The sequence below is a fragment of the Ziziphus jujuba genome, chromosome 7 (assembly GCF_031755915.1).
Source record: "Ziziphus jujuba cultivar Dongzao chromosome 7, ASM3175591v1".
In the NCBI taxonomy this organism is placed as follows: Eukaryota; Viridiplantae; Streptophyta; class Magnoliopsida; order Rosales; family Rhamnaceae; genus Ziziphus; species Ziziphus jujuba.
In genome coordinates, this window is record NC_083385.1 from 21,850,594 (window position 1) to 21,878,578 (window position 27,985).

General features: G+C 31.6%; 2 protein-coding genes across 2 annotated transcripts; one reads left to right on the top strand and one right to left on the bottom strand.

Annotated features, from left to right (window-relative positions):
• The first annotated feature begins 5,477 nt into the window (after positions 1-5,477).
• On the top strand, positions 5,478-10,371 carry LOC107425525 (WAT1-related protein At5g64700). The gene is made up of 7 exons (XM_048478729.2): positions 5,478-5,865; positions 5,996-6,058; positions 6,264-6,380; positions 7,817-8,063; positions 8,562-8,720; positions 9,380-9,531; positions 9,983-10,371. Exons 1-7 carry the CDS (start codon positions 5,678-5,680, stop codon positions 10,155-10,157), a joined length of 1,101 nt encoding a protein of 366 aa, XP_048334686.1. The 5' UTR covers positions 5,478-5,677; the 3' UTR covers positions 10,158-10,371.
• An 11,444-nt stretch (positions 10,372-21,815) lies between these two features.
• On the bottom strand, positions 21,816-24,723 carry LOC107425523 (protein FAR-RED ELONGATED HYPOCOTYL 3-like). The gene is made up of 4 exons (XM_016035531.3): positions 24,638-24,723; positions 23,591-23,987; positions 23,175-23,485; positions 21,816-22,917 (listed from the first exon to the last, which is right to left on the bottom strand). Exons 1-4 carry the CDS (start codon positions 24,721-24,723, stop codon positions 21,816-21,818), a joined length of 1,896 nt encoding a protein of 631 aa, XP_015891017.3.
• Between the last annotated feature and the right edge of the window lie 3,262 nt (positions 24,724-27,985).

Sequence of the window (27,985 nt, forward strand, 5' to 3'; positions counted from 1 at the left end):
GTAGCCTTATTAAACATGAATTTTTGTACCTAGTCTGAAAAATAAAAAATGTGAACACACAAAGTATGTTGGGTTTCATATGCAAATGAAAAGTTTCTTTCAATGACACGTGACTCATTATGATGAGACAAACTGTATTGTGGTGGATGCAATTACACTTATACATTTGGTTTTTTAAAAACGTTTTCCATGAATATAATAATTGCAAATTTTTATGGATCACATGATTTACATAAGAATCTGAAGGATTTATATAGCATGCATTGCATAGATAATGAGTGGATATATGAAAAGAGACTAAGCTAAACATATTTCACTTGAGTTAATTTATACATGAGGAGTGGTGAAATTGATATCCACAAAGTTCGATTAAATAATATACTAGGTCATTTTCTACTTTATTTTTAAGAACCATGTAGATGAAATAGACATAATATATGTATTAAGTTGTTATTATTAGGGGTTGAACAATTTATTGACTAAGTAGGTTGAGCTCGGAAGGTTCATAGTTGTATTCTTTTTCCTTAATTAGGTTTTTATCCAACAAGATTTTTCTTTATCAAAGGCTTTAATGAGGCAACTTGTTCATTGCAAAATAGCATATGGACATAAACTCTTATTTCTTTAGCTAGTTTTTTTCATTGGGTTTTCTAGCAATGTTTTTATTTAAGCACGTACATTACATAATAGCGTCTAAATGGAGTTATAAATTATAAAATTTTATGTGGACAATGTTGAAATTCCTATGTACCTATATTATTAAAAGGTTTTAATCAAAAGGTCATTTTCACATATGAGCTTATTAAGAGCAAAGCCATAGGTGTTCATTTGTCTATTCTAGTGATGATACAATAATTTTATATACAAAGGTGCTTACTTCAATGTCGGAGAATTTGTACAAAAGATTACAAGATTTGAAAAATAATTAGTCTTATTATCTTGAGGGGGAGAATATGCGACTATACTCTTTTTTTTCTTAGTATGATTTTGTTCCATTGAAAGTTTTCTAACAAGATTTTTAACAGTATTAACAAGTATGATTAGGCATTAAATGGAGAGTATTATGATAATATCAATTATGGATCCGTACTAAATAACAAAGTTATCAAATGAGATTTATTTTGTATTATCTATATTGATAATCTACACTTGACTGTAATTATCCTTTTCATAAAAGTGTCTATAAATAAGATCTTTCTCCATGTTGTAATTTACACACTTAAGTATATAATTAATCTCTCTTCCTTTGACCTCCTCCTCTTTTGTCTTTCTTTTATATTTTCTATATTTTATAACATAATTAAATATATTATAAATTTTTCAAATGTATTTAGCTAAATATATTTGTTAGATATATAACTTACATAAAAAAATATTTTTAATTAAAAATATTACAATAAAAAATTATCATATAACTTTTATAAAAAAAAAAAAGACAATTATCATATAGTTTAAATAAATATTAATTAAGAATATAGGAAAAATTCGTTGAATTTTTCAGATTAAATATTGCAAAAAAGTATTAAAAAATAAAAATAAAAAAGTAAAAAGAATTTAAAAGTAATTTAACTTTAGTATCGACGTAAAGGTTATTTAGACTGCTATATAAAGAAGACAACGAATGTCAACGTGTGTGAATAATTTATTAAAAACCTTATAGATGTTTAATTAATTCAATGTCAATTATTTAAAAAAAATATATTTAATTAATTAATAGTCATAAATAGTTTTTATATACATTATTATTGAAAAATAATTATACAATCAACTATGCTTTTATTCTATTTAAATTTAGACATTGTTAATTTTTACACCATATATAAAGCATTTGACATTCAACATGTGTTGCTTTCTGTCACTTCTTTCAAATTATATATGCAATTCTTATTGATGAATTTTAAGATATTAACATAACGAAAAAAGAAAAAAAGAAAAAAAAAAAGAAAGAGGGAAACACACACACAACTTAGCATTCTATTGAAAGCAACTTTATTCAATTTTTGACTTATGTGTATGCCTAATTTTGACAATTTGATCATTACATAAAATTGTATGACTGCACTAAAGTGGAAAAAAAAAAACAAAAAAAGAGAGAAAGAGGAATTATTTAAGGGCCATGTAACAGTTTTTGTTTTTGTTTTTTAAAATAATTTGGAGGGTATAGTGCAAAAAATATAATAATTTAGGATGGCAATATTATTAAAAAATAAAAAAACCAAAAACCAATGCAGAATATTGTTGGTTTAATCTTCTAAAAGAGGGATTCCCATGTCCATGTCAATAAGGACCAAGGAGAAAATCCCATACCCAATACTAAAATATAGTTGATAAAGTACTTGAACTTTGATCAAGATACGAGATGGTCGGAGTTATACCTGCAAATATATATATATATTTTTTTTCCTTCACAAAAGACAAGAAAAGATGTCCTAGTTTGCCTTTTAATTAAATCCTGATTAGCATTCTATTTTTTTCTTTTTCCATTTCTATGAATTTGTTTTAGAAATAGTTAATAGATAACTCAACAATTAATACTGAATGCTGATATATATACATACATATATAAATATTCAATTTTGATAAATTCATAACCTAATTTCCATTTATGTTGAGCATTTAGTGATGTAACAAGTGCTAATGGTTATTACTTATTTAACTGTAATTTTAATATAAATCACTAATATGGTGGTATCCACAGCATTCGACACATCAACATCTAATAAAACATTATTCTTACACATTCATATATATGTACACACACACAGTCATAATCTAATAGATTTTCTACCTTATTTTAGGGTTAGCTGTTTAGGGGTATGCTCCATGAATCATAAATGACAATATTAATTTAAAATATTTTTAAATTTTATTTGATTTTTTTAATTCTACAAATTTAGTAAGAGAAAGTGAACATTTTAATGACAGCCAAAGTTGTCATATAGAATGCAAATAATATTAATTTTTTTGAAACGAAATTGAAAATTTTATGCATTTTCTTTGTTACTCTCATTTAATATTATGCCATATCAATAACATGTACCATAAAGTAGCTAGATTGCAACATATATAGTAAAAATAATAATAAGTGGCAAACGCATAAATGTCAATCTAATTAATTTATTATTATTCGAAAATAAGAATGCTACAAATACTTAAGTTTTTTCTAATTTATTTGCAAAAAATATGACAAATGATGCCATAAATAGTAATTTGTTAGTTGTTGAAATCCACTTGTTTAAGGGTTTATTTATTTACATAAGTTATATAAAATTTGATAATACTTCATATACCTTCAAGTCTGCCAATATATCTTCTAAGAATATATGTATTTTTATTTGATTAGTTTATATTTATTAACATTTGTCACTTCAAAAATTCACTTATCTATTATTAAAATATATTAATATATTAACCAATCAAATAATAATATATATATATTTGATAAATATGATAATATATTAGTTGTTGGCCATAATATTACTATATAAAATTTTCAATTATTAATACATCCTTATATTATTTCTGTAAACAATTTGATTCACTTGCATTCTGAGAATGTCATTGCATCTATGTTATTGCATCTATGTTTCTCAATCATTTGTCATTAACACTCCATGCATGATTTTGGCATCCACATATTCAAAAGTTTGTAAAAGAAATTTTGGGTCTTATCATTTTCATCATCCACTTTTCCCAGACAGCGAAGCAACTGCAAGAATAATGCCCCTTTGTACACGGTAGGTGATCGTATCTTTGACTTCTACGTCTAAATATGAAGGAATATGGGGCAAAAAAAGAGTATCTTGTTTGCATCCAATAGGCTTTGTTAATTTACTGGTTTTGTGGCCACATGCAGTGACCACAAAATACAAAAAAGAAAAAGAAAAAGAAAAAGAATATTTTGCATGCATATGTAAATTTTTGTGGAAAGAATCGCACCTAATTTTCTCTATATATAATTAATTTAAAAGCTAACTACATTTAAAGCTAATATACTTGGCAAATTATTACTGAAATGAAGATGGTCAATATAAATTAAATATTTTTTTATAAAAATAAATTTAATATATTTTTTAATATGTTGCCTTTTCTTTGGCAATAAATTAGTATATTAAATTACATAAACATATACATAATTCATGGTAAGATTCAGTGGCAGATTTAAAATTTTAATTTGGGAGAGTCATTGTACAGTGAAATGTTTCATTATATTAAAATATATTCATACATTTTGGAAGCAATAATAATGTAAATTGTTGTATTAGCTTAATAATTACATTTGAAAATTTTTAAAATATAAATGAATTTTAAATATTAAATTATGGTATATTTCCTATAATTTGGATTAAGCTGAAATAAACATTTTTTTCATCCCATAAGAACCTTTAACTCTTAAGCAAAGGGGAAAAAAAATCCTAATTGAATTAATAAATTTATAGAGGTTTTAATCAAATAGACATCAATAACTACTATAAAAGATGTCCATTTGGAAAAATATGGTATATTTTTTTAATAAAAAATATTATTTATTATTATTGATAATTGGACACCAATGATATTTATATATTAGATGATAATTTAATTGATTTTGATTCTCATACTAAATTTTTATTATTAAAAAATTAAATATCCCAAATTAGTAATTGCTGCATAAATAAAGGTTTGACTATACCATATGATAAATAACAAAATTATTTCTGAATAAATAATGATATTTACTTGATAATATATATATTTTTTGAAATGTACTTTTACATATATAAATATAAATGATTAGGTGTAGGATTGAATGTTGTTATTTGATTCTCGTACCTCTTACAGGATAGAACTTAAAAAATCCATCACGTGCGGAATGTTGGTACACCGTTATTAAGACAAGGATGACGGCTAATAGTTGAATTACTATTCATTCCTAATAATTATACAATAGATTTCACGTGTTATATATTTGTGAATGAATTTAGTATTTACCAAAAAGAAAAAAATCAAAAGAATCTAGTACAGTAATTTATTTTTATTATAATTTTACTTGATAATGACATTCAAAACCATATGGTAAATAAGATTAAAACTTTGAACCGACCAATTCTCAATGTCCCAAATTAAAGTTCCTTGATTAGATCCGCAATTTTTATTGCCATGAGAGAGTTCTTTTTTATTTCTTATTTGCTGTTGTTTTGGTAATCTTCATCTGTCAGAAATTAATATGCATGCTTCGAAATGGTAGTGACACGCGCTATCCTTGATGGTGATCCTTCCCCTACATCGAAAAGCTATCCGTAATAACAAGTTTTTATTTATTTAATTATTTAATTGATTGTGCTTGATAGAAAATAAAAATTAAATATAGAGACACTGCTTACACTTTTTTGGTGGTCCCTAAATTTAATAGTAAAGCAGCTTCTCATCTTCACCACACACGTCACCATATTAGAAGAACCTCATGTTGTTTTTCATTCTGAATTTTTTCTTCCTCAAAAGTCCCATATATAGTGAAAGTTTATCTTCCCCTTCTCAGCTCCTATATATATGTGCATAAATTTATACACAGAAGAAGTGTAATACATCCATTCTTTCACTCACCTTCTCATAGAAAACCCACGTTTCTGTTTTCATTTTCTTTGTTTAATTAGAAGAAGTATTCGAAGTTGTACAAGTCAAATTTCACTTCCAATCAATGGAAGCAAAAGGAACGGAAGGAAAAAAACCTTATTTAGTTGTGATTCTCATACAAGTAATCTATGCTGGAATGGTGTTGTTCATGAAGGCCGCCTTCAATGGCGGAATGAACACCTTCATCTTTGTTTTCTATAGACAGGCTGCTGCTACTATCATCATAACCCCTCTTGCTGTGTTCTTTGAATGGTAAAAATAAATATTATTTACATGCACATATATGTATATATACATATATAATTCTCTATTTTTGCAAATTAATTTGCATCTTTAACGCATGATGATTTTGAGATGCTTATGTTTCTGTTTGGGTTTGCAGGAAAAGTGCACCACCAATGACATTTTTAACCTTCATCAAGATGTTCTTTCTCTCCTTTTTTGGGTACGTAACAGTACATATATCCCAATTTTGACTTAATTTCCATCTTTTTTTAAAAAAGAAAAAATTCCCATATTTAGATGTCGAATTCGATTTCATGACATCAGAACTTTTGGTATTTGAAGTCGTTGTAAGACATTTTGAATGTAAATTCATGATATGTGTTGCTTTTCTTTTCCATAATTGGTAAAATTATATGAACTTGCAGGATTGCTTTGAGCTTGGATATATGTGGAGTTGCACTTGATTATACCTCCGCAACTCTTGTTGCTGCAACTACGAATTCTCTTCCTGTCATTACTTTCATATTGGCAGTTTTGCTCAGGTACATTTATTGACATATTTGTATTTGTATTTGTATTTTAATAAGTCAAAAATTATTAAGGCCGTTGGGCCCAATCTATCACTGAAATATTTTTCATATTTGAGTAAAAAACTAAATAAATAAATAAGAATCACTAAAAGATTCGGTTTGCTTGTCGTCGCCAACAACACCTGGTTCAGATCTGACTTATAAGTGGCGTTCTGAAAAAATATCTGTCGGCTTCGTTGTCCTTGGGCTGTAAAAACTCCCTTTCAAGCCCAAAGCTTACATGATTTGCTCGGGTTGGGGTGGGCTGGGGAGCGAAAAGAACACTTGAGGTAAACCCAACTATTTCTTGGGTTGGGTCAACCACTTCCAGGGTAGGACCACCGCCGTTTCTCGGTGGTCTGTCACTTACCATTGCTCCAACGGCGAGCCAGCCGCTAGCCAATATTTGCTACTTATGTTGAGGAGATGAAAAGTGGCCAGCAGTGGTTGGTATTGGCTCAATTCAATTTGTTTTTTGGCTCAAGGTTTGCATACTAAATCGAAATAGTGGATAAAAGTAAACCAAATAGAACCAACTTACTGGTTTACTTTGATTGGTTTAGATTTTGGTTTAAGATGGATCTAAAATATTCATATATATATGATTTTCTTTTTAAATTTTTTTTAAATAATAATGCTATATTTATTAAAATATTTATCAAATATTATAATAGGTGATATAATAGTATTTGATTAGTTTATTTTCATAATTTATTTAATTATTTAAAAATTCACTTTTCTATATTGAATTATATGAATATGTTTATTCAATAATATTTTGATGTATGTCATTTGATAAATAAATTTAAAAAATATTTTGATATTTTTAGTATTATTAAATCAATAATAATTAGCATTATTAATTTTTAAAAGTCTCACAATTTTCCCCCTTAGAGGTAAGAATCTGAATTTTATTCTCTTGCAATGTATTAAAACTAAAATCTCTTCTTTTTTTTTTTCTTTTTTTTATTTTTCCTTATAGCATGACTTAGATTAGTTCCTTAAAAATTACCACATATATTTTCATTACTTTCTTTATACCTTATGTCTCTCATGAAATACTACTTTTGAGATGTATTTTGAACCTTCATATGCCATTTAAGTACCACACCCATGTGTAATTTTTTTTCTCCAAAAATAAAAGGAAAAAGAGTACCACCCATGCCTTTTTATCCAAATCAAATGCGGCGAAATGAATATACATTATGGAAGATTCTTAACAATTTCTATGTTGGATTAACATGTTCAAGCTTTATTCACTATGGTACATGTGTTCGATGCCTAATTAGCTACTGTTTTATAATGCAAAAATTGAACTTAAATTTTCCCCTTTCAAAATTTGAAGCAAATACTTAATTTCTTAGTCTCACTATTTGCGAATTTAGCATCTGCATTTTCTTAAATTTCAGTATGGAAGTGTTGAGGTTGAGAACAGCCCCGGGAATAGCAAAGGTAATAGGTATGTTATTCTGCATAGCAGGAGTAGTGAACCTGGCATTTGTGAAGGGTCCCCATTTCAAAATCCCATTGCATCTTAATCTTTTTGGTCACCATGACATCCAACAACACCACGTTGGTTCTAGCAGAACTTGGGTTAAAGGTTGCTTCCTCATGCTCCTTTCCAACACCTTATGGGGCTTCTGGCTTGTAGTGCAGGTAATTGATTCACTTCATATATCCATCTCTATATCCCTTCACATCAAATTTCTCTCCTCTCGTTTGGTAACGTTTGTTTATTTATTAAGTTTTACGTTATAATAATTAGGCTTCAAACGTAGCTACAAACATATATGTAAAAACATAAACCATATAATTATATATATGCAGTTATGCTTTATTGTTTATTCTTTAATTGGTTCATTTTATATATATATATTTCCATATATCTTGTTATATCATCTTGGCATCAAGTGTTTTCATATTAGGTTTTCAGCAATAAAATATTAAAAGAAAATTAAATGTCAATATTGATAATATTTGTCACATTAGCAATGGATTTTAGTGGTAAGAATCACAAATGGTGGCATATAGTAAAACTTTTTTAAAACTGCACATTTGAATATGGTTTTCAGATTTCATTTTTTTATTCGCCTTTTACAATTAGTACTCTGGAAAGTGAACTAATTGATATATGTATTTATGGGATACATGTAGGGACAAGTCACGAAAAACTATCCTCCAAAGCTTCTGTTTACAGCTTTTCAATGCCTTTTCAGCTCCGTTCAGACGTTTGCCATTGCCATTGCTTTGGAAAGAGACCTTTCTCAATGGAAGCTTGGATGGAATCTCAGACTACTTGCAGTAGCTTACTGTGTAAGAACTTCATCAACTTATTTATATAAATTTAAATAGTTGTATATATTATATCTATATATATTTAATATATATATATATATATATATATATTTTTTTTTTATCCAATCTCAACAATAAAATTTACCGTTGAGTTCTTTTTTTTTTTTTTTAATTACTATTAAAAAAATTGGGGTTGGGAGATTCAAACCTACACTTTATATAAGAAAGAGTGGACTTATTACTTGGCTATTACTATGGAACAATTTACTCGGAGTTGGACAATTTTTTTTAACAATAATGCAAAAGACATATCAATTTTACGTCAAGATTGAAAGCAAATATAAGAACATGTTTAATAGCTCTGAAAAGTGCTATTTATATGATATTGAGGTTGAAAGAGTTTGCTATTTTCAATAGTTTTCTATAAATCTCCGTTAATTAATGTGTACAAATATTTTTTTCCTTTAAAAAACTAATAACAATTGACAAGACAATGGAGCAAAAAAAAAAAAAAAAAAAAATCACCTAGCCATTAAAGATATTCATAGTAGAAAATTCAATAAGTCATTTTGTAGAGTTTAACAAATTGTATAGAAATAAAAAATAAAATAAAATAATTTTCAGATTTCTTACTTATGTTCGCATTGGAGATTGATCTAAAAGAAATGAATTTGCAGGGATTTGTCGTTAGTGGGGTCACATACTACTTACAAACATGGGTTATTGAGAAGAAGGGACCTGTTTTTCTCTCCATGTCTACACCATTGTCTTTAATCATTACAATGTTCTTTTCAGCAATTTTCTTGGGGGAGATCATTAGTATGGGAAGGTAAATATAATAATGTATATTTAGTTTCTTAAATTTTAATATTATCTATATGTATAGAATTGGTTTTACTTTAGTACCTTGTGTAACATTTTATATTAAATTCTCAATTTATAATTTGTTGCACATTAATATAATTTCTAAATTAATTTTCAAATCGAGTAACAAAAAATTAATTAATTTTCCAAATTTACAATCAAGATGAAAAAAATTAATTAATGAAAGAGCTAGTTAATTTTTTCAATTTTTAAACTTTGCGTTAGTCAATTTAAAAATTGTACTAATGTAAAATATATTGTAAATTAAGAACATGATGTAGAATATTTTAAATTTAAAAATTCAATATGTATCTGGCTAAAGTAAACAATATTAAAGCAATTAGCACCTTTTTATATTTATATTTATTTTTTCTATTTCAAGTAATTAAATATTGCTTTCCTTCTTGTTGTTGCAGTCTCTTAGGTGGGTTACTTCTGGTTGGAGGACTTTACTGGGTATTATGGGCAAAGAGCAGAGAGGAACAAATAAATAAAAGGAGCTCTGATGTAGTTGAAGTTCAGAAAGATGGTTCGGAATTGAAAGAAATAGTGACAACCAATAGTAGTCCAGCATTGTTTGGTGTAGCATAATATATTAAAGGAAAAGGCTAAATACGTTCTAAAATTGCTTATAAATATATATATATATATATATATATATATATATATATATATATATGTATTAATATTTTACACTAATGATTTATGTCTATGGAAAATCCTTAATGCTCAAAAACGAATGGCCAATTCATGTTCAATTAGTTGTGTACTAGCTCTTTTGATTATTGAAATTTGTTTCAGGTTAGCCCAATGCCTTTTTTAGATAAAGATTTTGAGTTTGAATTGCCACTTCAATATGAATCCATCAAAACAAAGTAAAATGATACTATTGTATTAGTAGGCTTGTTCCATTGAAGGATAAAGTTCTAGATCCTTGGTTTAACTCGAACCGATTGAAATTAGGAATGGCAATCGAGTCAACTTTACTCGAACCCAGGTTAATCTAACTTGAGCTGACAACAACTCACTCCTATTGAAATTGAACCTAGTTTTCTTTTATTGTTAAATAGGTTTTGCCCAACGTAACCCGATAGATTTTATTAAAAACAAAATTCAAAACTTATTACATTTTGCCTTAAAAACATCCAAATATATACAAAGTAAACCTAAATACGACTCAATCCAAACCTAAATTGGACATAAAAATTATAAATCCAATCCAACCCAAAATCCGTATATAGTTTCCATGCCCACCTTGATCGAGTTTGGTCTTTCAGAAACCTAGCCTTACCTAATTTAGTTGTCATTCCTACTAAAATCTCCCATTTCTTTTAGTTTAGAATATAGGAAAATTTTCATTTAAACCCATTCAGTTTTATGATAAATATAATTTAACACCACATCTTTGGAAAGTTATCAATTAGACTCATCTATTAATTTTTATCAGTTAAAGTTCATAATTGTATTCTTATAGCACTTTTCAATTACAAAGTAATGATCTTTAACCTTCATTTGGTCTTTAAAGCCATTTGTCAGATTTTAGCAATTAAAGTTCATAACTTTATTTTCATAGCACTATTCAGTTATAAATAATGATTTTTAACCTTCATTAGGCCTTTAATATATTTTTCATATATATATATATATATATATATAAAGATTCTATGGTCAAGACGGTCCTGACCATAGTGGGTGAGGTCAAAAAATATGGGGAAATGCCCAGCCATTAGATTTTAATTTATCCAATGAACGGCTTAAATACTTCCCTATCACATGTGAGAAATTGCAACCATCCTGCAATAAAAAAACATTTCCTTTCCCACACCCGCAACACTATTCACAGACCTCATCATTTTAAAATTTCGAAATCCATCTCTCACCATTTCAAAATTTCAAAACTTCAAAATTCTCAATAAAATCCACCATCTCGAACTGTTTCAAAATTCCCCATTCAAATCCACCATCTTTCACCATTTTGAAGTTCCCAAATAAAATCCGCCATCTCCCACTCCCAGACCCAGATATTCTTTACTTCCACCATCCAGGCCTTCTCCTCAACAATCACAAAGGTTAGTAATTGTGAGCCTCTGTTTTTTTTTTTTTTTAATTTAATGTGAACAAATGGCTTATTAAATATTGCATTGTCTTATTCAGAAGTCACAACTGGAGATTATGCATTGTCTTAGTGAAGTTCAACCGATCCGAATGTGCTCATGTGGACAATATATGCATTTAAAAACGTCAAGGATAGATAAAAACCCAAATCGTTAATTTTGGAAATGCTTAGATAGAGAACAAGTCATACAGAATTATGAATGTATTGAATTGACATTTGTTTTTGCTTATAAAATAATTACATTTTCATTCAGTTTTCGTTTTATATATTCAATTGACAAAGGAAAAAGGATGTGGTAAATTCATTTGGTCAAAAGAAGGAGAGCTTAAGGTTGACAAAATATATATACTTATCGGTGAAATTCATCGTTTGTCTGTGCAAGTGGAGAAATCTAATAATATTCTTGAAGCAATTCAGAAGAATACTAGGAGGAGCCACCAATATGACGTTAAGATTGTTATAGTTACGGTAATTTTATTATTTTGTTTGTTTAAAATGTTTGGCTATTGACCACGTGACAATATATATGTCTGTTGGTATACTAATTATGTACTAAATTTTGTTATGTCTTTGTTAAGAAGCATATGTATCCCAAAAAACATTGACTTATTTTGTTGAAACTCTATTAAATTTTTCTATGCAATATGACTTCATTAATTAAATGGAATTTTTCTATATGTTGTCGATTCTAAATGAATCATATAAAATGGTACTAATGGATACACTTGATAAAGTTCAATGCAACTGCAAAGCAATTGTTCAACTTCTATGGGGTCCACGAGGACAAAAGGATTGTCTGGCACAATTGAAAGGGCAAGTGACTCATTCAAGATGGTTTAACATCTTGTTACTCATTCAAGTATACTAATTTTAGCAAGTCGAAGTAAAACATCAAAATGTTTTTTCCTCTTATTTTTCCATGGAAAGACTAAAGCCAATATCTGAGCTAGATTGACTGTTTAGTTAATGTTGCACGCTATGTTGATAAATTTTACATTTAAAACATGCAATACAATGGTTTAACATCTTGTCACTCATTCAACTTTACTCGTTTAGCACAATATATCTTGTCTAAGCTAAATGTAAATATATTGTGTCTAATCATAAATGGTCGAAGGGATTATAGGAAGAAAGGGATTTTTAGAGAAGTTTTGTCTACTCTCATTGGCGCCTTGCAAATCCATGTGCATTTTGACCTTCTCTAAAAATCCCTTGCTTACTAGAGCAGACAAATCTTCCTTCATTGTCTTTATTTTTGGCTCTCACTCCTTGTCTCTACCCACCGGAATCCCTTCGACCTTGTCGAAGTCCTCCATTCTAAAAGCTGTTCCGAGAATCATGATGAGCTTGTTGTTCTCATAATCGATGACTAGACGAGGAGGATTCTCAAGTTTCTTAACAACCTCATGGTGGAAATTCCAAAATGAAAATAAGACAAAAGCCGAAGCTAGTAAATGCACGTAGCGTCGGCTTAGGTGCATGTTGCAATTCCCATTTGTTATCTTTGTAAATAGGGTTCTAATTTTGTTAATGTTTTTGTATACGTTGTGTAAAACGCGCCTAATAAATAACTAAAAAAAAGATTTCCTAAATAAATAAATACCGATGGATAAGCAAGAAAGAATATTTCTTAAAAAAAAAAACCTTACATAAATAAATAAAGGTCATAAAATATCGACGCTACCTAATCCCTACAGCGTCGTCTTTAATTTGGTAAATTTTAGAATAATTTGATAATTTTTATTGACTGCGTATATTTTGTGTAAAATCATAGGTCATTATGTTTGTTCAAATCATTAACAAACTTTGCAAGCTAAATGCAACTTACAAGATATAAAAAAATGTGAAACTGATGCTATGTCACAATGATAGCATCGACGTTAGTTCATGTTTTAATTTATGGATTATCTGTGTGAATGGGGTTTATTTTTTCAATGCTTTTGTATATGTTGTTTAAAATCCTTTGTAATGATGTTTTCTCTGAAATATTAAAAATATGTACGAGATCAATGGAAATTACAATAGGGAAGATTATTGTTCGAATTTTTTTTTTCTATATGATTTATTTCACTTGTGTTTAAAATAATTTGTAATCATGTATTCTAAAATCATTAGAAATATTTACTTGACATCACGTTGTTTTAAAGTCATTAAATACAACAGGGAAAATAAAAACTAATGACGCATAAGGCGACGCTATAACATGTCAACCGTGTTGGCTTTGCTATTTTTTCTTTTTTCTGTTCATATTTGTTAGGAATTTTTTGCTCTTTTGTCTGTCAAATGATGTTTTCGAAAGTTGTGTCAATTACTCTACATAATGGTCAAACGGGTAAGGTTTCTAAAAAATTAACAGTTTAATAGTTATGTTACAAGCCGCATGAGTATGGATGGGACAAGTTCTTTTCACTTTTGGGGAGATCGATCGACGAAGAATAGTAACCATCATTAATATTGATGGAGTGGATATGTTTTCCATCCTAGGGTTTCTTTAATTATTTACATTTGAATAATTAAGTAGGCGATATTTTTCGAGCACAATGTTTGGATTAACGTCGATGTTTATTAGATCGACTTTTAAACATTTGACTAATTTCCAACATTTTGTCTCTCTTTTTAACCTAGTCAGTGAAGAGATTTGCTATTGGCACTTTTGGAAAAGTGAATAAATGAATAAATCTAAGTAATAAATGTTTGACAAAAAACCTTAAATGTTTACTCAACATATCAAATTGTATCTGACCAAATTGGGTTTCTGAGCAAATCTAGGATACTGGTCAGCACTATTATTATGGGCGTTTTTCGATCCACAATCTTCTCTTTTGCTGTGTTTGCTACTTCACTATGTCAACTACTCATTATAATGATACAACCTATACTAAAGTTCATATGAATTGTTCATTGTTACATTCACAATAATCCTATTGCTATTTTGTTTTCGTTTTTCTTTTTATTATTTTGGCTTTGGTTATATTTTGATTATGGAATTGCCACCGATGGGGTGCTTAAGAAAGTTAAGAATCCTCCTCAATGAGGCATCGATTTTGAGGACAATCTCATCATGATTCTCCGAACAGCTTTCAAAACCAAGGATTTCGACAGGGTCGAAGGGATTCTGATGGGTAGAGGCGCGGAGATGAAGCCAGAAATAGAGACAATGAAGGAAGATTTGTCTATTACAGAAAGAAAGGGATTTTTAGATAATGTTCAATAGGAGATGGAGTTGAAAAGCGCAAATGAGAAAGTAGAAAACTGCCCGTATGAACATTACGTAAAGGTTCATACATGCATTTGTCTGCTCTTTCATTCGTGCTTTTCAACTCCATCTCCTATTGAACCTTATCTAAAAATCCCTTTCTTTCTGTAATAGACAAACCTTCCTTCATTGTCTATATCTCTGGCTTCATCTCTGCGCCTCTACCCATTAGAATCCCTTCTACCCTGTCGAAATCCTCGGTTGTGAAAGTTGTTCCAAGAATCATGATGAGCTTGTCCTTCTCAGAATCGATGCCTTGAGAGGAGGATTCTCAACTTTCTTAATCACTTCATCGGTGTCAATTCCAAAATGAAAATATAACAAAAGCCAATGCAACTACATGTCCATAGCATTGGGTTTGGTGCATGTTCTAATTACCATTGAATAAATAAATAAATAAATATGGTTTTAATTTTGTTACAAATTATGGATATGTTGTGTCGAATCCTTTGTAATTAAGCTTTCTAAACTATTTAAAAAATTTTACACGATCATTGGAATTGACAATAGTGATGAATAATGATAAAACAGTCAGAAGAACAAAAAAATTAAACAAATTTCGACCAAAGCAAACGTTGTTACATGTCCATGGCGTCGGTTTTGGCCAAAGCAAATGGTGTTACATGTACATAGTGTTGACTTAGATGATTCAAGCCAACGCTACTTTTATTGGTCCGCATTGGTGTACACCAATTGATTGGTTTTTTTTTTTTTTAATGTAAAAAAGAGTTTTCTCTCACCATTGTAATTTTTCATGATGCTTGTCACTTTGTTCTACTGATATTGGACAAAATTAGAACGAAGTAATTTAAACAATTTGTTCAACATCATTTAAAAATGAAACAACAATTAGTAAATTTTTAATCATGATTCAAAATTAGGTAACGCTGACGCTACAGTGGTTCTACATCGTCGGCGTATATCACCCATTTATTTTGATATTTTGTTTCATTGTTTCCTCTAACCATTTTAATTCATTTGATGCTTGTAATTTATTTGATTGCTTTTGGACGAATTAATTACAAAGAATTTTAAACAAAAGATCCAAACTCATAAAAAAGCAAAAAGATTTTAATTAATCATCTCTTTTTAATCTTCAGTATTGTAATTTCTATTGGATGTAGCATTTCAATTTTCAATCATTATTTTCATTTATCAGTATTGGAGGGTAATTATGAAAATAGATATGATTACCAAGCTATGAAAAGATGCAAGTATATTGGAACATGGAAGGGTGTTACTAATGTGTAAGGCCTGATTTTATTCCCTAATTCTAAGGTGTGTGTTGAGCTGTGGACTTTATGGATGCGTAAAATTAGGGTCAGGCAGTTATGCTGCTGTACCATCAATTAGGCGTAGCTGTTCACGCATGATGCCTAAGCTGAAGCGTTGTTTAATTGTAGCATCGCCATTTTCCTAACAAAAATACTTACAACCATCAAACGAAATTACAATGGTGAGGGGACACATTCAAAAATAAATCATCCATTAAAATTGGGACTAAGCCAATGTGTGGTTGTGAACATAGCGTCGACATTTGTCCTTTTCAAAAAAATGGTCATTTTCATTTTATATTTTCCTTATTTTTTATATGATTTCCAAAACTTTGTCTAAATTCCTACGTCATTATTTCGTCCAAAATCAGTACAAATATTTACAAGCATCAAACAAAATTACAATGGTTACAAAGGCAATACAGTTAATAAATTATCAACGTAGTGTCAGTGTCGGTCCCTTAATAAACATAAAATTTCTTTTTTTTCTTGCTTTATATTTTATAGGATTTTGCAAAGTTTATTTAAATTCCTCAGTAACTATTTTGTCCAAAATTGGTGCAAAAATTTACCACCATCAAACGAAATTACAAAGGCAATAAAGTCAATAAATTATCCTAATTTTGTGGATGTAAGCTGACGAGTGGTCGTTGATCTAGCATTGGCGTTGTTACTGTCAGGACCCGTCCAGAATCCCTTCCCCGGAACCCTAGACAAGCCCTGATCCAAGGGAAACCCTACCGGACCCTCCAACGGAAAATCCGGCAGAACCTCCCCTAAGGGATTTACTAACCACAAATTACCTGCACTGAAAACACACTTCTAAAAACATCCTCTTATTCCTCCCACAAACTACAAATTAGTTCCACAAATTGCAGCACTTCAAAATAAAACAACAGCAGCAACCCAGTGCATAAAGAACAACTACACGTCCAATACAGTATACAGAGCATTATACAACAAATGTGGAATTTATAAAATGACAGATAAGGAAACAATACAAGATGAAGAGGAAAAAGGGAAGAAAAACTTCTTGAACCTTCGGCAACGAACTGAGACGTTGGGCTCGCCCCGGACAATCAACGTCTCCAACCTGGACCTAGGGGAACGGAATTTAAGAGTGTGAGATGCTAATCATCTCAGTCAGCGACCCTACTACTATACAATATAATATCACGGTAATACAGTAGATAGATAATAATAAATTGGAAATAATAATTTCTCTCAAAACCCTTACAATTCTCTCAGTTGGAAAAGTTCCCCTTTTAAAACCTTTTCACAAAACCCTTGTTCGTAATCCCCGAAAACCAAGACATCAATTAATTCACTAAATATCAAATAGAATATAATAAGTCAAGCATCCGACAATTTTAATTTAAAGGAAATTAATTTATTGAATAATTAAGTAAAGAGAAAATTAAACCAATTTAAGAACCCCAATCAAATAAATACCAGAACAGTAATAGTTATATTTTTAATTCCAATACAGTTTCAAAACATTTTATTTTTAAAACACAGTTCTGAAAATCATTTGATGCACCCACTATATACCAGTGGCGCCAACAGTACCCAGCGTCCCAAGGTACCGCCAGACAGGAGGTTATAGAAAGAAACCGGCATACGGTCTCGTGGCGTCCCATTGCGCCGCTGCTAACCTGGTGTCCCGACCATGGGGGGTGGCCTACCCTCATCCGATGGCAACCACAGGACAACCTCATAATATCACCTGCGCGCTACTCACACCCACCTGCGCGCTAATCATAACCGTGTGCACACTAACCATATCACATAAAATCAGAACATCAGTACGTGCACGGTGCATCTAAAAATCATAAAATCCACAAATTTAATTTATAATAAATTTCACATTTTTCATAAGCATAGCGGGCATAATCCATCCGCTTGATCCGGGAAATTCTCCACAATTTCTTTATAATCAATGCCATAAATCCCATGATTTTCAAATCCACCAACTCCCAAATCCATCAATTCAAATATTCACATTTTCCCAATAGCATAAATAATTTCTCGAAATTAATAATCAAATCTCATAATATTCCATGGGCATATTTCATAAAAATTGAAATCACCAACATGAACAAATATTTTCCTTGAAATATTTGAAAATCAAATCGTACCCGATTTAATGTTAAAACCACAAGAATTCCAAAATTCTCAAATCCATAAAATAATTTCACATGGCATAAATTTGTAAAATGCACCTTTTCTTAAATCCAATAAGTTCACAAATAATTCCACAATAAATCAAATAAATATTTGGCACATAGAAATTAAATTCCAAATATTTAACTCACACATAATATATTCACCAATTAAATTCCCAAAATTAATTTGAAGGTGGGTCACTCACCTGGAGCACGCAATTAACCCATGATCCACCACGGGATCAATTCTACGACTCACCGGTGCTCCTAGAACAAAATTCACAGACAGTCAAATAAATTAATATTTTAATCGGGTAAATAATATCCGGTACCCGGGGGGTCAAACACAAACTTTAACCAAAATGGTCGAATAATATACCGAATCGAAGCTCGTGGGACGAGGATCACCAATCCGGTCTCCATCGACCCCAATTCCGCCGGAGCTGGCCGGAATTTGGTCGGGAAGCTTCGGCCGGTTTTGATCTTGAGGGATCTTTCAAACGGTGGGGATTTTGGGCAATCTAACCCCGGAAATGGAGTCAGAGGGGTCAAAAATAGTGGGATAGAGGTATGGGACGGGCTGGGTTGGTCGGAAACGGCGAGAATCGCCGGAAAAATTTCACCTCGCCGCCGTGACTTCGCCGGCCCAATCTGGGCGCGTCCGGCGGCGGCTGGCCGGGAAATTTGGTGGCCGAGGTCACGAGGTGGTGGGCTTGGACGATGGCCGGCGCGTGTAGCATTCCGGCAACTGAAATCCGGCGAAATGCCGGTCAAACAGGGAGAGGGTGAGAGTCAAAGGAGAGAGAAAGGGAGAAAAAATTTTCTGCATATTTTGTCTTTCGGGCTCGGGGAAGAAGAAGGAAAAAAGAAAAAAAGAAAAAGAAAAGAAAAGGGAGGTGTTTTCCCACGTGGGGAAAACAAAAGAAAAAGAAAAAGAAAAAGAAAAGAAAAGAAAAAGGAAAAGAAAAAGAAAAAGGAAAAAGGAAAAAAAAAATAAAAATAATAAAATAAAAAATATTATTATTTAAAATAATAATAAAAATAATTTGAGTTTTACACATGGTTAACATGTGGCTTCTCAACATGGTGACACATGGTCACCTTCATTAAGTCACACGTGGCACATCGTTACGCGTTTTAAAAATAATATTAAAATAATACGGTATTTGAAAAACTTTACAGGTCCATAACTTTCAAATCACATGTCCAAATCGGACGTGCCGCCAGTCTACGGACTCGTATCGACGAACACTTCACAACCATGCATGAGTCAAAGCTCAACCTTGCATGAATAAAAAGTCAACTCTGGCACTCCTTGGACAGTTTAGACCGCAACTTGTTTTGCTCAAAACTTTCAAACCGTAGCTCCGTTTTCAACGTGCTACTAGTCTACGAACTCGTGCCAACGTGTACTCCGTAACGGTACCTCAGTCAACCTAGAATTCCAACCGGATCAAAAAGTCAACTTTTGACCCCTTCGGTCAACGGTCAACGGTCAACCTCGGTCAACGTGCAAAAATTCCGACATGATTCGGGACGGGGTGTTACAGTTACATAAGATGATGATGGAGTGCAAACGTAGCATCGGCATAGTCCTTTACTAAACATAACATTTCACTTTTTTTCTTGCTTTATTTTTTACAGGATTTTGCAAAGTTTGTTTCAATTACTCAATACTTATTTTGTTCAAAATAGGTGCAAAACCTTACCACCATCAAACGAAATTACAAAGGCAATACAGTCAATAAATTATCCTAATTTTGTGGACGTAAGCCGACGACTGGTCGTTGATCTAGCGTCGGTGTTGTCCCATAAGACGACGATGAAGTGCAAACGTAGCATTGATGTAAACATAACATTTCTTTTTTTTCTTGCTTTATTTTTTACAGGATTTTGCAAAGTTTGTTTAAATTCCTCAGTAACTATATTGTCCAAAATCGGTGCAAAAGCTTACCACCATCAAATGAAATTACAAAGGCAATACAGTCAATAAATTATCCTAATTTTGTGGACATAAGCCGACAAGTGGTCATTGATCTAGCGTCGGTGTTGTGTCATAAGATGACGATGAATAGCAAATGTAGCATCAGCATTGGTCCCCCATTTAAAAATAACATTTCTTTTTGTTCTTGCTTTATTTTTATAGGATTTTGCAAAGTTTGTTTCAATTCCTCAATAATTATTTTGTTTAGAATTGGTGCAAAAACTTAGCATCGGCGTCGGAGTTGTCAAATAAGACGACAATAAAGCACAAACGTAGCATCGGCGTAGTCCCTTACTAAACATAAAATTTCTTTTTTTTCTTGCTTTATATTTTACAGGATTTTGCAAAGTTTGTTTAAATTTCTCAGTAACTGTTTTGTCCAAAATCGGTCCAAAAACTTACCACCATCAAACAAAATTACAATGGTGAGGGGAAATAAATGAAAATAATCATATGACAAACATGGTACTAAAACGACGTGGACTTGTTAACATAGCATTGGTGTGGATATAAACCGGCATTCTAGCGTTCCCTTCACATCGTCATTATTCCAAATTAAAACATTTTTAATTATTTTATAATTTTTCCATTTTTTAAATGAGATTGAAAGTTTTGTTTAAATTTATATGTACTTATTGTGACCAAAACAAGTCGAGAAATTTACACGCATCAAACGAAATTACGAAGGCAAGACAGTAAAAAAATTATCCTAAATTTTTGTCCATAAGTCGATGAGTGGTCTTTAGTGGAGCGTCGGCGTTGACTCATAAGACGACGATGAAGCATGAACGTATCATCGGCGTTGGTCCCTTAATAAACATAATATTTCTTTTTGTTCTTACTTTATTTTTTACAGGACTTTCCAAAGTTTGTTTAAATTCCTCAGTAAATATTTTGTCCAAAATCGGCCTAAAAACTTACAAGCATCAAATGAAATTACAATGTTGATTGGAAAGGAGAAATAAAAAAAAATTGTCATGTAATTATTTTGTCTAAAATAAATTTGGGGTACAAAGCCGACGCGTTTACAAGTCAATAGCGTCGGCTTAGTCCTCTTCAATATCGAAAAATTGTTATAATTCTTGGTATTTCACTGCTAAGACAACGGCACCAAACTAAGGAAACAATTATTTCTGCGTTAGTTTTGCAGGCCTGGTAGTCTACACGTAGGGTTCATCCCTTAAGCTGCTAATGCGGTATTGCATAACAAAACGTTGAAGACTATAAGGACTACTTTCAAATAGGCATCAGGGACAAGATATTTAATAGGCATATAGCAGTTATAACCTAGTTTTATACTTGTAGAATTAAAACTGGTCAGCGTCAAATTCAAATTCCGATTCTTGTTGACATATATTCTCTTGTTGTGAGGACCTACCTAGAAACATAATAGTTTGTACATGATGTGATTGTTCCAATTGCATAAAACCAATAAATAATATAGTTTTTTTGTCTCACCGATTGTTAAGGACTGGACAATTTCTTTTGTTGTGTGCTTGGTCAATTTTTCCACGTCCATTGCAACGTCGACCTCTATACTTAGCAGCATTTGTTGCCTTCTCTTTCCCCCCTTTTAATCTCCTTTCACATCCCTTTGCCCTCACCTGAGATGGGTCTTTCAGAATTGTGTCATTAACATTACTACCTTTTTCAAAAATGCCTCCACTCTTTGTGCTACCAGCTACGGATTTAAACTTATCAACCAAACTTTGCAGAGCATCATTCACAATTACAGCTGCCTCTTCATTTGACATGATGTTATCAACGAGTTCTAAGAAAAGTTTTTGTAGTTTACTTCGCCACGTTAACATTGAACCACCTTTTCCAGTTATCTCTAAATCCTCCTTGTCGTATATTATTTGAGATTTTGCAACTCTAGTCCACTTTTTCATTATATATTGATTCGGTAGAGGAATATTACCAAAGAGTAACAAAATTGCCAAAATATGTCTACATGGAATCCCTTCACTCTTAAACTTTTTACAGCTACACGATGCATAGTCCAAAACTTTATCATAAGTAATTTCTCGAAACCTTGGAACACCTCCATTTGGACAATTTTGGATTGTATACATTTTATGTGTATCATTTTCACTAACAATTTGTGGCGTTGTTACTAAGCTATGCCACAACTCATCTTGAAACCTATAAAAAATCTTGCATGTGTATATCTCAGCCATTTGCTTCTCCATTTCCAATGGCAGTTTCAAAACAGGCTTCTTATTAATATCAACATGATCAGCACCTAAGTCTTCGTGACTTTGATGTGCAGGTGCCTTATTAAATCGAAGTATAAAATCCATCAATAAATTTTTCTTCGAAAAGTACCTCTTGACAAATGCATGAGAGTTTTCTGCACGTTGGCTACTTGACATTCCAGGTGAGAATACATGATTAACATATACCGGCACCCATCTTGAACGTAGTTCAAATATTGACTTTAACCATTCAATATCATGTAGGTTCGCCTTTTTGATGATAGAAGCCCATTTTCTTTCAAACTCTTCCGGACATTCTGATTCCCAAATGCAGTACTGGAACTCCTTGTAAAAAATACTGTAAATGATTGCATTTAGATATATAGAAAACATCTCATGTATGTGCCAACTACAATACCTATGGAATGTATTTGGTAAGCTCTGAGCTACAGCCTTTGTCATTGTATGATCTTAATCAGTGATAATCATCTTTGGGGTGTTTGCAAGCATGTTCTTTTTTAATAGCTCAAATAACCAAATGAAAGATTTAGTTCTTTCATCGCTTAAGAATGCATATGCAAATATCACTATTTGACCATGATTGTTAACCCCAACCAATTAGTGTCGTAAGTTGTATCAAATACCACTACATCACCAAAACATCCATAAGCTCTTCTACAAACCAAATCAGACCAAAAACAACGCTTCAATTTATATTCATCATCAAACATAAATGATGGATCCCTTTCTTGCTCTATTAGCAAATATTCCTTCAATAGTTCTGCATCTTGTCCCCGCATTTCATTACGCAACTTAGCTTCGTAGTTATAAATATCCTTCTTCATACACCCAATATTCTCTATACTCTCAGCTTCAAAGTCAAGAATACTTATTTGTTGGTGAGTTGGCACGTTTGTTGCTAAAAACTGTTGTGTTAGTAATTTTTAGACTTCAAACACTTTACGATATGACCTCAATAAATGTACTTTTTTAGGGCTTGATAATGGATGATTGTGCTCATCAACAAATACACTAATGACGTATTTCCCCATTTTGGACATAACCACGACTAATTTTGCCTTAAAATTATCTCTTGTTATCCCCCGACACCTTTTTTTCTCACCGCCCCTTTTAGAAGATTCTCCTTCTTTATAACAAACGACTTCTTTCCTTATAACTTCATTGGTACCTTTACGTCTCTTACTGGAATTGCTACGAACACTAAATCCCGCCTCTTTTGAATACTTAATGTAAAACTCAAGTGCCTCATCTATCGATAGAAACTCTTGTCCAACCATTGGTTTTAAGTTTTCCGACACTTGGGGAATGTAAACATCATCAACGTCATTAGAGCATGATAGTAGGGATATTTCTACATCGCCAGCATGATGATTATTTGCTTCATACTGTAAATCATTCAGTTGCCATCTAAGATAATAAAATCAACATATGATCATTAGTAATTTCCATATAATACATTTCAATCCACTTCGAAATCACACTTACTAACTACTTATAATTTATATAACATGCTATTAATCATTAATGTCACAGCGAAGGGATGGAAGCATAGATTTTACAAAAATGAAACTCATAGGGAAGGGATGGAAGCAATCAAAATTAATAAATGAACATGTATTAAACAGGTGAAACCTTGGCTTCCCGCAATTGAAGCTTCATCTTCTCCTCTGTCCATGTTTCTTTTCCTTTGTTTTTCTAAATTGGAAACAAAAAGAAATTCATTAATACATATTATCAAAATTTAAAAATTTTATCTTTAAATCTAACGAATTATACTTAATGATTACGATACAGGAAACGAAATACTAACCTTTAACCCTGAGTATGGTACGAATGGCGGCTATGCGGCGTTCGGAATGGTGGCCGATTCGGAAGGATTTGGGATTTTTGAAATGGTCAAGTCGGGCCTCCCAGCTACACTGTTTGGTGAAAAATTTATGATGATGGGTGGGAAATTTTAAATGGCCAGATCTGTGTGAGAAGATGGTGTGCGCGAGGCAGGAAATGAATAGCGGGAATGTTAAAAGAATGTAAATTTTCTCGCAATTATTTCTCACGTGTGACAAAAAGCAATCTGAGCCGTTCGCGAGATTCCTTGTAATCCGATGGCTGAGCAATTTCCCATGTTTTTGGACCGCACCATTTTCGTCCAGTCGGTCCTGACCATAGAAGGACTCTATATATATATATATAACTAAAGTGAGCTTAATGATGATTTTCTAAAAACATAAGATTGAAGTGTAATTATGATACAACTAAATGGGTATTAAGAAATTTATGCTAGAATATATATTTTAATCCCTTAAAAAAAATGATTCAAGCATTACCAATAAACCTAACAGCCAACTCATATCTTAGGTGGATTTTGATTGATAATTCCTATTAACCAATAATTACTAGGATCTGATCCTTGCCAAGGTCTTGTTACGACAATGTTGACTATCATAATGCCATAAGTTGTCAAATCCCATCCAAAAATCTTTTTCTATTAGTAATTTTTATTAAATCATGAAATTTACCTCCATCTTTGAGAGGTCTTTATGAAAACTCCAAGTGAGATAATAACCTTGTCAACTTCAAAAACTATGTAATTAAAAACATAGAAACCTCAACTTTAACTCAAAACAATAAAATAAGCTTACTCAGATTACTCATACAAGTCATAAAGTCTCATCAATATCTTACAACTCAACCTCATAAATTTCTAGTACAAGTTACACTTAACTTCAATAGAACTTAGAAAGGATCACTAAGTCCAAATACAATAGTAAAACCTCCACAAAATAGATTAAAAGTACAAACATAATTAAAACCACAAACAAAACACTCATCGCTTCAAAATCCAATTTGGTACACTCCTAAGCTTGAATTGGCAACCCATTAACTCCAAGAAAGTTATAGAGTTTTGAAAGTTGAGCGGTGAGTAAAAGTACTTAGTGAAGGCTTTTAAACTCATGCCAAACTTAATAATAGTTCTATCCTATCAAAATAATATACTAATATACTTATAACCATATGAAATGCAATGCATATGCCATAGGGTTTAGGTTCTCATTGGCAACTAACATATACAAAGAATGAATCAATGTATGTTGATCATCTATGAATCATTTATCTAACACAACAAAGAATAAATCAATGCATGATAGGGAAAACATAGGCCATTACTTATATAGTGAACTCATCAGAGTATGCAGGGCATGTAAATAATCAAAACACATCTCAACCACTTAGCAAAAATACTTAACACCGAGCAAGATTAAAACATTATAATCATCAGCATTGCATAATCAATACATTTTATCCATATCATTGTAACATCCTGATTTGAGAAAATGTTCTGAATTTGAACTTTTGACCAAGTTTGACTAAGATTAAAAGGAGTTGACTGGTTGACCAAGTAGGTTCTACAATTAACTTTTTGCTACAAGATGAATTTCATTTTGACTGAGACACCATGATAAAGTACACATCGACTTGATTTCATATATTAGTAGTACTCTAAAATCAAAGCTGAGATTAGAAAATTATGGTCATAATAATGTACAGTACTAACTGATCGAGTGTGCCCAAAGTTGACTTTTTATTTGTATGGAGTTTAATTTTGACTTATATACCATGTGATAGTGCTCATCAATATGAGTCTATAAACTAGCGCGACACTTTGGACCTATAGTTGAAAAGTTATGGTTTTGTAAAATTTTACTTATTTTTCTAGGACAATCTCTATTGAATACTTTCTATTTAAAAATGTATAAAGAAATTTTTAAAAAAATCTCCCTATAAGCACCACATCTCAACAGCCTACAGGTTCTATGTGGCACCCTTTTCTTTTTCTTTTTCTTTCTTTTTCTCTCTCCTCCCTCCTCAACAACCATAACACTAGCTCTCCTTCTCTCTCTCTCTCTCTCTCTCTCTCCCCCCCCCCCCCCTTTCCTCGAACCATTAAAGCTTTCAATAGAAAATCGCTGCAGCAACAACCGACTTGAGGCTTACCACCACCTTCAACCAATGACTCATCACATCGGTAGCATTATGGTGTCTTTTGTTCATCGATATGGTCAAAGACAAGTGAAAAAAAGCCTTGGAAGCTAGTAGCAACCTCACTATCCGCTGAATTCTAGTCGTTTCTGACTAATTTTTTTTATCCTTTCCCCTTAATTCAAGACTTCTAAAGTTGATGGTGACCTTTGTTTGCCTTAATTTGAGGAACGAGTTTGGCAGTGGCTTGTGACGGAAATCAAGCCACCAATGGTGGTGTTGAGATCAAGAAAGGTTAGAATTGCATCCTTTCTTTGATAAGCTTTCTCTCGGTACCTAGTTTAAGAATTATGTTGGGTTATTTGTGAAGTTACCATTTTTGGGGCTAAGGTTTTGTAAGAACTCCAAAGTTAAGTGAGAGCAATCCTAGTATGGTTAATCTCTTGGGAAGCTCTTAAAGAAAAACAAAAAAAAAAAAAGTACCTAGGGCAGTGGCTAAATTGAGGATAATATTGATAGAGAGTGATAAGCCTGTTGATGGAAATGGGATGTTACAAATGGTATCAGATCTTGTACTTGGCCAAAAGTGTAGTGGCGAGGATGCTAGACCTTAAGGAGGGTTGATTATGATGACCAGTGTGGGTGTTTGCAAGGCATTGGCAGGCTACCAGATGTCCAATCCCATATCGTTTGGATGTAGATCGGCAAAAGATTTAAATGTATAATAGTCATTCTCATAATGTCGAGGCTTCTTCAAAATGGTTAGCTACAAGATTCTTAAGAACTGCAAAGCTAAGCGTGCTCAGGCAAGAGCAATCTTAGGATGAGTGACTTCCTATAAATATTTTTTTTTTTCTAAAAAAAAACCCACATGCCCAATGCAGTTGCTAAATTAGGAACAATATCAGCAAAAAGTGATAGGTCCGCCAATGAAGGCGAGGTGTTACATTTGATGGAAGAACGAAGTTGGAAATTTTTTGATTAAATTGTGTATATGTATTGCCGGTTTGGGAATGTTCTTGGAGAAAAAGGTTCTTGTTATTATTTTCGTTTTGTAGCAAGCTATTTGTGCCTTGCATTAAGAGTGTTGATGTTATTGTTGCATTTGGATTGGAATTTGGATTGTTAGTATTTGAAAATTTTGGAGTCTAAAACATGGGATGATGGTGGTGGTAGTGTGCGGCAGTGTTCATTTGCTAAATGTGGTATTATTGGAGGAATTCTCATGATTAGAGAGCTAGCTTGGTAATTGGAATTTTTTGGTGTTCAAAAGCTCTACTTTAGTCATAGGTTGTGTTCAAAAGCTCTACTTTAGTCATGTGATGTGAAAGTTATTGTAAAGTAATTTTGCTTGGTATAGTTATTTAATTTTTGTGAAATTTTGGAAATGGTTTAAAAGATTAAAATGTTTTATATTATTTACT